Raw genomic sequence first — 14,992 nt, forward strand, 5'->3', positions numbered from 1 at the left:
TGAAGAGATTTGGCATGTCAATAAATACACTCAAAAACTTCTATAGTTGTACCGTGGAGAGCATTCTGACAGGCTGCATCACTGTCTGGTATGGAGGGGCTACTGCACAAGACCGAATTAAGCTGCAGAAGGTTGTAAATCTAGTCAGCTCCATCTTGGCAACTAGCCTAAAAAGAACCCAGGACATCTTCAGGGAGCGGTGTCTCAGAAAGGCAGTGTCCATTATTAAGAACTTCCAGCACCCAGGGCACGTCCTTTTCTCACTGTTACCATCAGGTAGGAGGTATAGAAGCCTGAAAGCACACACTCTGCAACTCAGGAACAACTTTTCCTCTGCCATCCGATTCCTAAATGGGCATTGAATCTTTGGGCACCACCTCACGTTTTTCTAATATACATTATTTCTGTTTTTGCACGTTTTTTAAAGATCTATTTCTAACTGATTTACTTACTTATTTTAAAAATTTTATTTATTTTTTTATAGCTCTGCTGGATTATGTATTGCATTGAACTGCCACTGCTAAGTTAACAAATTTCACGTCACATGCCGGTGATAATAAACTTGTTCTGATTCTGATTAATTGATTGGGCCTCCAGTGTGCAGGAGACATGGGTATGTCTTTTGTCTCAGTGGGCCTGGTTTGAGGTTCCCATACTGTAAGTTGCACAGCATGTACCATTACTAACATGACTCGCTTAATCATACAACTCCATTGTTCTTGCTCCACGCATGCATAATAGTTTTATTTATTATTACTGTGTATTTTGTTTATTCTGTTAGCTCACGTAAGCAAAGAATTTCATTGCACTCTGGCCATTTGGAAGGTCTAGATCCTAAACATCGACTGTCTGTTTCCCTCCATAGGTGCATTCTGACCCACTGTGTTCCCATAGCAGTTTATTTGTTGCAGATGACAGGCAGAAGTGGCCAGTTCTTATTCAGATCAGATTAGTTTATCATCTTACACAGGAAGGTGCAATGAAATTCCTTGCTTAAATGAAATTCACGGAGTAAACAATATATAGGATAATAATAAGTACAATAAACAATTTGATGAGTAGAAAATTGGTGAAAAGTATAGTAGTGCAAAATGAAATGCTGAAGTGATAATAACAGAAGAGGAAGAAATAAGGGTGTGAGAATGTAGCAGCCACCACCAAGGGGTGTGAAAGCGGTGATTGGTTCTGAAGTCTGAGCTCTGGGGAAGAAGCTGCTCTTCAAGTCAAGTCACTTTTTATTGTCATTTTGACCATAACTGCTGGTACAGTACACAGTAAAAATGAGACAATGTTTTTCAGGACCATGGTGTTACATAAAACAGTACAAAATCTAGACTGAACTATGTTTTAAGAAAAACGCAGAAAAAAATTACACTAGACTACAGACCTACCGAGGACTGCATAAAGTGCACTAACCAGTGTAGGCATTACAATAAATAATAAACAAGACAATAGGTCAGTAAGTTGGTGTCAGTCCAGGCTCTGGGTATTGAGGAGTCTGATAGCTTGGGGGAAGAAACTGTTACGTAGTCTGATCATGAGAGCCAGAATGCTACGGTGCCTTTTCCCAGATGGCAGGAGGGAGAAGAGTTTGTATGAGGCGTGCATGGGGTCCTTCATAATGCTGTTTGCTTTGTGGATTCAGCGTGTAGTGTAAATGTCCTTAATGGCAGGAAGAGAGACCCCGATGATCTTCTCAGCTGACCTCACTATCCACTGCAGGGTCTTGCGATCCGAGATGGTGCAATTTCTGAACCAGGCAGTGATGCAGCTGGTCTGGTCATCTGATCTTTCAGTCTCCTGTATTTTCTCCTGGAAGATAGAAGAGAGAAAAGAGAAAAGGAATAGCCAGGGCAGCAGGCTTCTTTGACAATTCTGTTAGGCTTCCAGATGCCACGTGTCATGAAGATGGGCTGGATGAAAGTAGCTGATGAACCCCTGATGGACTGAGCAGTGTGTCCCACTCTCTGCAGGTTCCTTCAGTCCAGAACAGAGCAGTTGCCATATCAGGTTGAGATGCAACCCTTCAAATACTTCCTTTAGCACATCTGTTGAAGTTGAGAGAATCCTTGTGCACAGCCTGAATCTTCTCAGAAACCAAAGAAAGTGCATATGTTGATGTGCTTTCTTGATCACCACACCAATGTAGAAGAACCAGGAGAGTTTGTTGGTTGTGGATGCCAACGGACTTGAAGCTGTTGGCCATCTCTACAGAAGCTCCATTGATGAGGACAGAGTTGTGTTCACCAACCTCTACAACTCCATCCTTCCCCACCTTCCTTGGGTCAACATCCATTTGTTTTGTTGACATTAAGTATGTGAGCTCTTCAGAAATAATACTTGTTACGAAGGGGCAAAGGGATAGAGTGCATTACTGAGTGACTTGCTCAGGGGGAGAACATGCATGGAAAACAGGAAAATGTTAAATGGCAAGATGAAGTTTTGTCTTCTATTAAATAAAATATCTGGAGCCTTTGGCTTTACAGTGTCAAGGCTATTATGTAATCCTTTAAGTAACTCAGATTAGACTCCAGTGCCACTGTGGGAAGGAGGTAGAAACACTGGAAAGGGTATTGTGGAACTTTACAAGGTGTGAAGGAGATAAGTGCTGGACCCAAGATAACCTTAGGAAAAACACATGCTCTACTGCAATTACCATATGGCCTGAGCCTTGATTGGGAGTTACCAAAGAGAATTAAGCAGCTTCACAGTTGTGTGCTTTTCATTGCCAGGCAGTTACATCATTCACCAGGAATGCTCATCCACCACAAACTTACCAATAATGTTCTTTAAGAGTTTAGTGATGTAGCCATTTTGAGAGGGAGTATTTTTTTAAGTGATCTTGTTTATAAAGCTGTGTCCCAGGAATTCATCAATCCACATATTAGTGTGTGTTATTGCAGGAGGTGGAAAACAGATTTTATCATTGGTTTTATTTGCCAAATAACATACACAATTGTTCTCTGAGCACAAACATACTGAAGCAAATAAGTGTGGTTGTTTAACAGATTATTAGCAAAATATGCAGTTCACTGGCCACTGGGTGGCACTGTGTAGTGCTGTGATGTTATTCCAACTACCCCCGAATCTTCAAATAGCTGAATTTTAAAAGTTTTAATTTTTAAACTGTCCCAAGAAGTCTGGAGGAAAGAGATTCCACATTGACTTTCAGTTCCAGAGTGCCTGTTTGTCTTTATCAGCAGTTATTATGTGATGAGATGGTTACACATATTTGTATCATAAGAGCAATGCACAAAATACAGGAGGAACTTAGTGGGTCGAGCGGCGTCAGTGGAGGGAAATGGATTGTCAGTGTTTCAGGTCCAGACTCTTCATTGAACAACATATAGTGAAGAGACTTTAACATGGAGCAGCAAAATGGAGATACTAAAAGGACTGCTCTAAAGAGTCTCAAATCTGAAATGTTCCATTTCCTTCCATAGATGTTTCCTGACCTGCTAAGTTCCTCCTGCATTTTGTGTGTTGCTCCAGATTTCCAGCATCTGCAGTTTTTTTTTGTGTGTGTTATTTGAATGCTAGCCCTTGGTTTCCTGTGATGTTTAGGTCAGAGATGCATATAGTAAGCACAATGATGTATTTCAGCAGTGAGGCAACTAAATGGATGGTGATTCCCTGAAAATGACAATAGGTGAGAACAATATTATGGTAACTGTTAGGGTTCTGCAGTGAATTACCTGTTTCATTCTTCATTATTTTCATAAGATCAACCTTCATGCTTGGAATGTTTCTTTGAGAGATCTGTGTGATTGTTCTGATACCTTTGCTTCTAACCCTGCCCTTGCTTGCCAGTTACTGTTCAATTTCTTTTAGGTTTTCATAGAAACGGGCTCCAAGTGTTCCAAATCCCAAATTTTATTGTTGCTCTGGATGTTTTGCTAGTGGTTCTGAATCTGTGGCCTCTGGAATTTGGCAGACATGTCAAAGTGAAGCTTTTCTTTGCCCATGATGCAAAAACTTGTTGCTTGAAATCTTCTACCAAGTGACCTCTTGCCCTTTTCTGTTCCATGAACAGTGGTCTTAATCTTTCCACCTACTGCTTGCAATGAACACTCTTCACTCTTGGGAAGATCTGGGTAAAACTCTGCTTTTTCTTAGGCTTTTTCATCTTTGTTGTTGACCCCATAGCTGTCTATGTACTTTCTTCCTAAATGCAAAGAGCAAGAATTTAAAGGGATCCCAAGAGGGGGAGTACCTAGAATGCCTATGAATGGCTTTTTAGAACAGTTCATGGTTTGAGACCACAAGGGGATCAGTTCTTCTGAATTGACTATGGTGCAATGAACCTGTATTGATTAGAGAGCTTAAAGTAACGGAACCTTTGGGAGAGAGTGATCATAATGTGATATAACTCTCCCTGCAATTTGAGAAGGAGAAGCCAAAGTCACATGTATCATTTTTACACTGAGTAAAGGGAATTACAGAAGCATGAGAGAGATGGCCAAAATTGATTGGAAAAGAACACTGGCAGAGCAATTCAGAAGGCTCCACACACACACACACACACACACACACACACACACACACACACACACACACAGCGTTCTAAAGGCAATTGTGGCTGACGAGAAGTCAAAGCCAACTTAAAAGCCAGTGAGAGGTCATGTAACACTGGCTAACATTTTGTTTCCTGAATACTTTTGGATGTATAGAAACATAGAAAACCTACAGTACAATATAGGCCCTTCGGCCCACAAATCTTTTGTATCATGGATTTTGGGCTGCCAATCTTGAAAGTGACCATGAAAGTTCCCTATCATGCACCATTTTTTTTTGTAATTGCCTATATTTGTTATTTCAATTCATAATTCAAGTCAATTAAAATGTAAGCTGAAAAAATGTCTATGTTGTCCAGGCATACGTGGGCATGCTTAGGTAGGGCAAATCTTGCATGGCAGGACAGATTTTAGAAAGTCAATAAAAGCTTCATGCACACACCGTTCTATGAGTTGCGTTCACGTGTATATTGGTTTGCATCCTGTACCTTTATTGCATATTGTGTGAACTCAATTATAATAAAGTCACTGTATTTGCAGTGGTATTTGTGATAACAAAATGCCTTGCCATAGTAGCAGCAGCCATAGTACTTTCTGCACACCCCAGAAAATCTGCAGATGCTGGAAATTCAAGCACCACACGCACAATGCTGGTGTGGTGGAATGCAGCAGGCCAGGCAGCATCTATAGGAAGAAGTACAGTCGGCGTTCCTGACAAAGGGACCTGAAACGTCGACTGTACTTCTTCCTATAGGTGCTGCCTGGCCTGCTGCGTTCCAACAATACTTTCTGTTATATTTGTGGAGAGTATAGACCTAAATCTCAAAGATGGAACATTACTCCTCTTATTAAGAAAGCCTATAAGCTTTACTTTGGGTGTAATACTGGTGACCAAGACAAAGCCTGGGTTCCTTGTACTTGTTGCATTCCCATTTTGACTTCTTCCTTGCGACTCTTGGCAATGTCAATAATGGGTTTGGTGAAAGGATATTGCGATCATAGTGAAACATATCAGGGCAACTGGAGTCCATCAATGCTGCCTGATTATTGCTGGAAACTTAGGTAAGAAGCTTCAGAAACTGAGTACAAATGAAAATCATCAACAAAACATTTTTAGCTTCGTTGAACTATTGCAAAGCATCAGCACAGTTATGCAATTAAATGCATTATATTCAATAAAGGTTAATTTCTTGTTTCTCCAAATTCTTACATGAAACAAGTAGTCTGAAATTATATTATGCGTACACAATGCCAGAAGAACTCAGCAGGTCAGGTAGCATCCGTGAGAAAAGAGTAGAAACATTGGCTACTCTTTTCTCTTGGATGCTGCCTGACCTGCTGAGTTCTAACAGCGTTGTGTACGTATTCTTTGATCCACAACATCTGCAGTTGTATTTTGTGTGCTGAAATTATATTTGTGTTCAGCCTGAAGCAGTCTATCGTAACACAAAAAATTTTGAGGAAGCAACACTTAAGAAAAAAATTGTCAAGTGTAATAGAGCAAAAATTGGTGGGAAATTAGAAGAAGCTTTTAAAAAAACGAAAGAAGGCAACTAAAAAAGTCATAAAGAAGGAAAAGATGGAATACAAAAGTAATGTGGCTGATGATACTAAAGAGGATACCAAAAAATTCTTCAGATACATAAAGTCTAAGAGGTGAGAATAGACATTGGACCGTTAGGAAGTAATACTGGAGAGGTAGTAATTGGGGATAAGGACATGGCAGATGAACTGAATAACTTGCATCAGTTTTCACTGTGAAAACACTAGCAGCATGCTGGAAGTTTGAGAGTGTCAGGGTAAAAGTGTGTGAAGTTGCCATTACTAGAAGAATCAGAATCAGACTTTAATCGCCAAGTACCTGTGCACAAGCAAGGAATTTACTTCCGGCAGATGTTGTCTCTCTGCTCATAACAATAATAATGATAAATATAAATGAAAATATAGATTATACATACAAGTAGTGCAATCCAAGTAATAGTTAGCCGACAGTTAACTGGCAGTTAACTGTTCAGCAAAGTGACCGCAGTAGGGAAAAAAACTTCTCCAGTGCCTATTAGTCTTAGTCTGGAGGGATCTGAAGCGCCTACCAGACAGAAGCAGTTCAAACAGTCCCTGCGCAGGATGGAAGGAGTCCTTTATGATGTTCCCCGCCCTCTTCTTCAACCTGGAAGAGTACAGGTCCACAATAGAGGGCAGGGAGGCTCCAATGATGCGCTCGGCAGTCCTCACTGTGCGCTGTAGTCTGGTTCTGTCCTGCTTGGTGGCGGCTCCAAACCACACAGTGATGGAGGTGCACAGGACAGTCTCAATGACTGCAGTATAGAACTGCAGCAGCAATTCCTGAGGCAGACCATATTTCCTCAAGAGAGAAGGTTCTTGGGAAACTGAAAAGTCTGAAGGTAGATAAGTCTCCTGAATCAGATGGTACGCCCCCCAGGGTTCTGAAGGAAGTGGCTGAGGAGATTGTGGAGACATTAGTAATGATCTTTCAAGACTCAATTGATTCTGGCATGGTTCTGGAGAAAATTGAAAATTGCAAATGTCATTCCATTCTTCAAGAAGGGAGAGAGGCAGAAGAAAAGAAATTATAGGCCAGTTAGTCTAGCATCAGTAATGAGAATATGTTGGAGTCAATTGTTAAGGCTTTGGCTTTAGGGTACTCCGAGGCACGTGATGAAATAGGTTATAGTTGGTTTCTTTAAGGGAAAATCCTGCTTGACAAATCTGTTGGAATTCTTTGAAGGAATATCAAGGAGCATAGTCAATGGAAAATTGGTTGATGTGCACCTGGATTTTCAGCAGGCCTTTGACAAGGTGCCACACTTGAGGCTGCTTATCAAGTTAAGAGCCCATGGTATTACAAGAAAGATACTAGAACGGAGAAAGCATTGGCTGACGGGCAGGAGGCAAAGAGTGGGAATTAAAGGAAGTCTTTTCTGGTTGGCTACTGATGATTAGTGGTGGTTCTCAAGGGTCTGTGTTGGGACCGATTCTTTTTATGTTAATGACTTTAGTGACATAATTATGGCTTTGTGGCCAGGTTTGCAAGTGATGTGAAGATAGGTGGAGGAGCAGGTAGTTTTGAGGAAGTAGAGAAGCTACAGAAGGACTTAGACAAGGAGAATGGGCAAAGAAGTGGTAGATGGGATGTATTGTCGGGCAGTGTATGGTCATGCACTTTGATAGAAGAAATAAAAGGAGAGAAATGGAGAGAAAGGAGCCCTTGCACAGGATTCCCTAAAGGTTAATTTGTAGGTTGAGTCTGTGGTGAATGATGCATTTTTAGAGGACTGGACTATAAAAGCAAGAATGTAATGAAGAGGCTTTATAAAGCACTGGTGAGGCGTCACTTGTAGTATTGTGAGCAGTTTTGGGTCCCTTATACAAGAAAGGATGTGCTGACATTGGAGAGAGTTCAAAGAAGGTTCACAAAAATGATTCCGTGATTGAAAGGCTTGTCGTGAAGAACTTTTGATGGTTCTGGGCCTCTACTTACTGGAATTCAGAAAAACAAGGGGTGACCTCATTGAAACCTTTCAAATGGGAGTCTTAAGACCAGAGGACACAGCCTCAGAATAAAGGGGAATCCTTTTGGAACGGAGATGAGCAGACATTTATTTAGCCAGAGAGTGGTGAGTCTGTGGAATTTATTGCCCCAGATGGCCTTGGAGTATATTTAAGCCAAAGTTTGGTAGATTCTTGATTAGTGAGGGCATGAAGGGATTTGGAGGGAAGACAGGAGATTGGGACTGAGGGGGAAAATGGATCAGCCGTGATGGATTGGAGCAGACTCAATGGGACAAATGGCCTAATTCTGCTCCTACCTCTTATGGTCTTATGTAGTTGAGGGTAAGAACACAATAGAAATTCAGCAGGGAGGTTTTATGTATCGTGGGATTTGGAAAATTAAGTGTTGGCTCTTCAGTGAGGAATTTAATGATGAGGAATGAAGTTTACTGATGTTCAGTCCAATGTTTCTTCAACTGGTATTAACAGAATTTCATCTCAAATCTGTGTATATTTTATGTCACTTCTGTTCCTGTAAACCATTTCTTTCCTGGTTCGCAGAACCATGTGAGGAATTCCAAATTATATTGAGTATTCTTCAAAGGTTATTTTTTATTTGTTTAAGAGATCAGTTCTTACTTTTGAAGATATTCTTCACTTGATAATCATCCTCTGATGTCTGTAAATTTGGGATTAATTTTTATTGGAAACCCCCTTAGGCAGTTGTTATGATATCTTTCTGTTCTGTTTTCAAAGGAAATAAAACGGAAAAAGTGGTCTTCATTGAATCGCCTCTGCCCAAGAAAGAACTTGGTATAAGAGAGAGGAACTTGCTTTTTTATGAAGTTCCTTTAGACCTAATGATGTCCAAAAAAAGTTACACATCGGTGTCAAATTTGACATTGGACAAACCACAAAGCAGCATCTCATTTGAGGAGAACGTAAGTTACTGAGCCTTTATTTTGAGACTATTTTCTGACAAGAATTGCAGATAAAAGTTGGAACAGTACATTGGTTATTGTGTACACTTGGAGTATTGTGTATCCTTTTGGACAGCACACTGCAAAACAATGTGACAGCAATGGACAGAACGCAGAAGCCATTCACCAGGGTGTTACATGGAAGAGAGGCTGTAGGTATAAGGAGAGATTACAGAGTCTGGGTTTATTCTCATTTGAATGTAGGAGGCTAGTAAAGTGGTATAAATTTATGAAGGGCATAGATAGATATCCCAGAGCAGGGTAGTCTAGAAATTGAGATCATAAGTTTAAGATGAGAAGGGAGATATTTAAAGTTTGAGGGGTCAGTTTTTCATGTGGAGGGTGGTGGTTATGAGAACAAGCTGGTTGATTCAGATACAACTAAAATGTTTAAAACATATTTGGACTTGGATAGAAAAAGTGCAGGGGGATATGGGCTAGTGTAGATAAATGCGAATGATGTAGCTGTACCCTTATATGGATAGTTTCAAAGATTAACAGCAGACCTTTTGAACTTGACACTTGATGTCCTATTACTATATGCAGTGAAAAGACAAGGGTAGCTAGACTCGTATGTTTGGCCCTGACTCTTTGTAGACACTTACACCACCACATTACAAGCTGAAGACTTACACGGGGGAGCAGTTAACCCTTTCTGTTATGAGGTGACCAGTACTGAAGACAATATTCCAAATGTGGTCTAACCATATTTTTTGGGGCTGCAACATTACTTCACAGTTCTTGAACTCTATCTCCCGAATAATGAAGGTCAACACACCATATGCCTTAACCTATATTTGTGCAGCAACTTTGATGGATCTATTGGTTTTGGACTCCAAGATCCCTCTGTTCCTCCACACTCCAATCCTGTATTCTGCCTTCACATTCAACATTCTAAAGTCTCTAATTAAGACAAGCATCCTCCTTCACAGTCCTATCTAACTGTGCTACCACTTTTCAGGGATCTTTTGATTTGTCTACTTATCCCACCTGCTTACCATTCCTATGGTATAAATCCTACCAACAAAGGGAGAATTGCTTCACTACCTTCAAAGTTTTGGTTGACAGCTTGTGGTTTCTATTGACTTTTAATAACTGTATTGTGATTGGTGATTGTTCTTGCAAGTAAGGAATGAAAACTCAGATTTAATTATCATGCAACTGTACACGAATACAGCTGAATGCAGCAGCGTTCCTCTGGGGCCAAGGTGCAAAGCATACACAGCATGTGCAAAATAGGGAGCAAAAAAGAATAGTCATGCTGCAAAACCATACATATAGCCCAAATGCCTGAGCGAGATGTCCATCAATGTGATAGTACAATTCTCGGCAGTGCGCAAACAAACATAAGTACACAATCCAGCCTGTCATTCCACCGATCAAACTCTGGAAGGCAGCACTAACAGGAATGGCCAGCCCCCAACTGAGCATGCACCGCTTCCGGTCTTTCCTCTCCTGGACTGCAGCACCAGGCAAGCCCTCAACTTGAGGCCTAGTCCTTGCTACAACTGAGGCCATGCAGCTACTTTGCCTTGACCACTGTTAAACCGCTATCAAGAATGGTTACTGCCGCAGTAGGTCTACAGTGCATGCAATCTCACTGGTTCCTCCACTTGGCCAGGGACCACCTGGACAACAACAATACTTATGTAAGGTTACTGTTTATTGATTACAACTTGGTGTTCAATACCATCATGCCCTCAGTGCTAAACAACAAGTTTCAAAACTTGGGCCCCTGCATCCTGTCTGCAACTGGATCCTTGACTTCTGATTCTGATTAAGATCCCCCATAGCCACCTTTCCAATCTGTTCTCGTGGCTAAAATTTTCTAGTCCTAGTAACATGCTCATAAATCTCCTCTGCACCCTCTCCAGTGTAACCACATCCCTCCAAGTACGTAATATTTATGATGTGAACTAACAACGTTGTGCACATTTCCAGTAGAGCTTCCATGCTCTGCCATTCTGTGGGTTGTCTTGTAAAAGGAAGCATTCTGGATTTACTTTTAACCACCTTATTTATTCGCTTATCTTGTTTAAGGATCTACACATTCAGCAAGATCTATTCCTCCAGAACATTCAATAACCTGTCATTTATTCTGTACTCCATTCCTTCCTGCACTTTCCTAACGGTTTAACTGAATTAAATTCCATTTCCAACGTTTCCTTACCACTGGCCAGAACATTTGGCCATGACAGTGTAACACTGACATTGAATCCATAAAACTCATCACCTGCAAACTCATTTATTGTAATTACTACATTTAAATCTAAGAAAAAAAAATACAAAAGTTAAGGTAATATGTACTGTACTCCTTAGAACTTCACTGCTAACAACAAAAGGAACTGTGCTGCTATTACTTTTGTCAAAAACCTTTTTCCATAACTATATCAAACTGAGGGAAAGCTGTGCTAATGGATAGGTAAGAAGGAACAGGGCTTTACTGGCATGGTTGTTTAGTGGGAGCTCTGCTGGTGTGGTACAGTTGTTCTCTCTCACATACTGATTTTCTAAACCTGTTTAATGATGTAACAGTGACTATTCCTTTTGTTTAATATAGGTATTATATTCCCAGCAGGATCAGAGATCTGTTAATGCATGTACAACCAGTGACCTGGATTTTAATGCTGACTTTACTGAATTGGAGACTTTTGGAACGATTTCCTCCGGGTTGACAAAAAAGACTCTGCTGAAGGATGTTGTCCCCAGCACTTGCAGACAGGCCTTGAAGCCCAAAGCTGCCACAACTGCTCCCACAACAGGAGACAATAAAGAACAGGATCTTACTAAGACACAATCACCAGCTGAGGTGGTGACCAAAAAGTTAATTCAGGACGATCAGCTTCCCTCATCACTCTCCAACCCAAACTGTGGCAGAGAGTTGAACACAGTGGAAAATACTGATTGCAGAGGGCCTTCCATCTCAGATCAACAGAAGGGTAACCCAAAGAAAGAGGTTAGAGACCAAGGAGACAATGAAACATTGGCAAGTGATAACAAGAATGAACAGGCTAATTTTAAAGGAATGGAATCTGATAGTAATTCGGATGAAGATCAGCTGATCATTGATACAAATATTCCAGTTGGCAGTGATTCTTGTAATATTGAGCAAACTGCTGGAATAGATATGGCATCCATTCCAGAGAAGCTTGATCATCAAGATCCCAAAGAAATCGTTCCAGACACACCTCGGTCACCGTCTCCTGATCAGAGTCCACCCAGCAGCCAGAAGCCGAGGACCAAGCGTTTGACACGGAAAAGGACAGCCTCCAAAACCCTCCAGAAGGAATTTGATCCGGTTGGGCAGATTCTGAGAATGCAATGTAAGCTCTTAAAGTCCAGTCCCAAAAAGCCTGTTGATCAGCCGCAAGCAACACAAGAATCAAGCTCACTGTGCCATAACCCTCCTGGGCAACCGTCACTGGACCGGAACCCTATCACTGTCTCCGTTCCTGACTCCGACACTTCTACCTTCGGGAATGTTTCTAGTTTCTTGGAGAAGACTCCCCAGAACACAAAGACAGGTAAGAATTAATAAACTTGCTGTTAAACAATTTCAAGTAGAAGACTGAGGTTGTGATGATTGTAACCTGTTTATATAAAAAAAATGGTACAGCTCCCCTGTTGGTGCATTCAGGCAGTCTAGAGTTGACAGTCTAGATTCTGGTGATTAAATCCAAGATTCTTTTAGAAGTCAGGAAAAAGACATAAAATTTATTGCTTCATGATTGTTTTATTAAGAATTGATAGAACAAAGAGAACAGGAACAGAGCAGAGACAAGAGTCACGACTACTTGAGGAAAAGAGAGACTAAAAATGGCATCTAGTATAAAACAGCTACTTTTGTACCCATAGATACAAGAAAAAATAATATTCTAATCTACAAATAATAATCCAACTAGAAAGTACTGGTCAATACTGCAGTAAAACGTGACCAATGAGAATACACTTACACACTTAAAGCAAAGCTTCGAGAGCTCTTCAGTATTATACTTGGTATAACCACTTGCATACAAAGACTACTTAAAATACTAAGTGTAACCCCCAGGTTCGGTGGGCTGCATTAGTCTAGGGAAAGACACTCTCCGGTCCGCCAAACTTGTGAAATCTCATTTGTGTGGTTGCTGCGTGATGTTTTTCTCTGTTACAAATCAGTACCACGAAATAACAAATAGTAAACCATATGCAATTAAATGATTTAGCTTTATAATTCTTAACCTCTCCTGCTGTTGGCCCTGTAGTCGCCCTGCGTCTCTGCAGAGCCCTCTCACTAGGTGTAGGTTCCGGGTCAGGCTCTGAATTTACCTGCACCTCTTGTCTCAGAGGCAGAAGGTGGTTCCGATGGACAATCTTGACAGCCCATTTCCATCCTCCGGTTTCACCCGGAAAACTGGCAGGTTTGCCATTTGACTCCCCACCACATAGGGCATAGCGATCAGCCAGCTTATGCTTTCCAGCTAGCCCCAGATTCCTTATGTAGACTCGGTCACCCAGCAGGAGTTGGGAGAGCCTCACCTTTTGATCATACCTCCTCTTATTTCCTTGATTCTGTTTGGCAGCTGTGACCCCAGCTAATTCATAAGCCCTTTTCAGCTCCCTTTTCCTATCAGACACATACTTCAGATAATTCCTCGGTGCTAAGTTGCCCTCATCAGTCCCAAAGCAAAGGTCAGAGGGCAACCTTGCCTCGCGCCTGAACACCAGATAATATGGTGAGTACCCTGTAGTTTCATTTCGGGTACAGTTGTAACTATGGACCAGATTCCAATATGTTGACTCCACCTGCTCTTCTTGCTGATCTCCATGGCCCTGAGCATGTCTAGCAAGGTCCGATTAAACCTCTCGGGCTGGGGATCTCTGTGGATGATAAGGGGTGGTCTTCAACTTCTCGACTGAGCATGCCCAGTAACTCATGGATGAGTCTGCTCTCGAAATCCCATGCTTGATCACAATGTATCCACCTGGGGAAGCCATAATAAATAAAATACTTCTCCCATAACACTTTGGCCACTGTGGACGCCCTCTAGTCCTTGGTAGGGAAAGCCTGCGCATATCAGTGTAGTGATCTGTGATGATTAAGACCTTTGCCGTGTCGCTGGCATCGGGTTTTATTGCCAGGAATTCCATACACACCAGGTCCAGGGACCCCGCATGCTGCAAATGGGACAGGGGAGCTGCCCGTGTAGGCAGCATCTTTCACCGTATGCATCAAATGCACGACTTGCAGTATTCTTTGACCTCTGGCTTCATTCAGAGCCAGTAAAACCGGTCTCTGAGCAATCCACCCCCAAATGTCCGGAATCATCATGAAGTGACTTCAATACAATCCTCCAATACTTCTCTGGCAGAACCAGCTGGGAACACTGGGGTCAGTCCAGAGGTGACGTGACCAGGTTCCGCAACTCCAGTCGGGACCATTCTCTCAGTAATGGAGGCACCACCGCATATTTTGTCTTCTCTGCCTGAGCCATGTCTTTCTTTTTGACCGCTGAGTCATCTCGCTGAGCAGCTGCCACTTTCCCAGAACTCAATTCCGGTAACTGATTTACCTTCGGAGCAGTAAGGTTACAGTAAACTGTGGAATGGTGTCATCAGAAGTTCCCAATTGATCTGCCACTCAATCCTGCCTCTCTTTTCCATCTGCCTTCCCCGTGATGGCAAACTGACATATGGCCTTCACCCCCAGGGCAGGAACACTTCCCCACTCGTCATCCCTGTCCAGCCCCTCATGCGCAAGCGAGGGCAAAGCATCAGCATCAATGTTCCTGCTTCTCATCTGGTACTTCAGGCTGAAATTCAAGGCAGACAATGCCGCCAACCACTGATGGCCTGTGGCATCCAATTTCGCTGAGGTCAGGATATAAATTAGGGGATTGTTGTCCTTCCTCACCTCAAACTTGGCACCCTAGAGGTAGGCACTCAGCTTATCCACCACAGCCCTTTTCAATGCTTGAAACTCCAACTTGTGCATGAGATGTTTTATCTTGG

General features: G+C 41.9%; 1 protein-coding gene across 4 annotated transcripts in view; it reads left to right on the plus strand.

Annotated features, from left to right (window-relative positions):
* The window catches only part of ice2 (interactor of little elongator complex ELL subunit 2), a 121,056-nt gene that overhangs the window by 41,044 nt on the left and 65,020 nt on the right, over nucleotides 1-14,992 (plus strand). For 2 of the 4 annotated variants that reach the window (XM_059945988.1, XM_059945991.1), the window contains 2 exons: nucleotides 8,781-8,965; nucleotides 11,565-12,528. In XM_059945988.1, coding sequence (XP_059801971.1) covers nucleotides 8,781-8,965; nucleotides 11,565-12,528 — 1,149 coding nt within the window. The remainder of the gene's footprint in view (nucleotides 1-8,780; nucleotides 8,966-11,564; nucleotides 12,529-14,992) is intronic. The other 2 variants (XM_059945989.1, XM_059945990.1) reach the window with 2 other exon arrangements.

The sequence above is a fragment of the Hypanus sabinus genome, chromosome 21 (assembly GCF_030144855.1).
Source record: "Hypanus sabinus isolate sHypSab1 chromosome 21, sHypSab1.hap1, whole genome shotgun sequence".
NCBI lineage: Eukaryota > Metazoa > Chordata > Chondrichthyes > Myliobatiformes > Dasyatidae > Hypanus > Hypanus sabinus.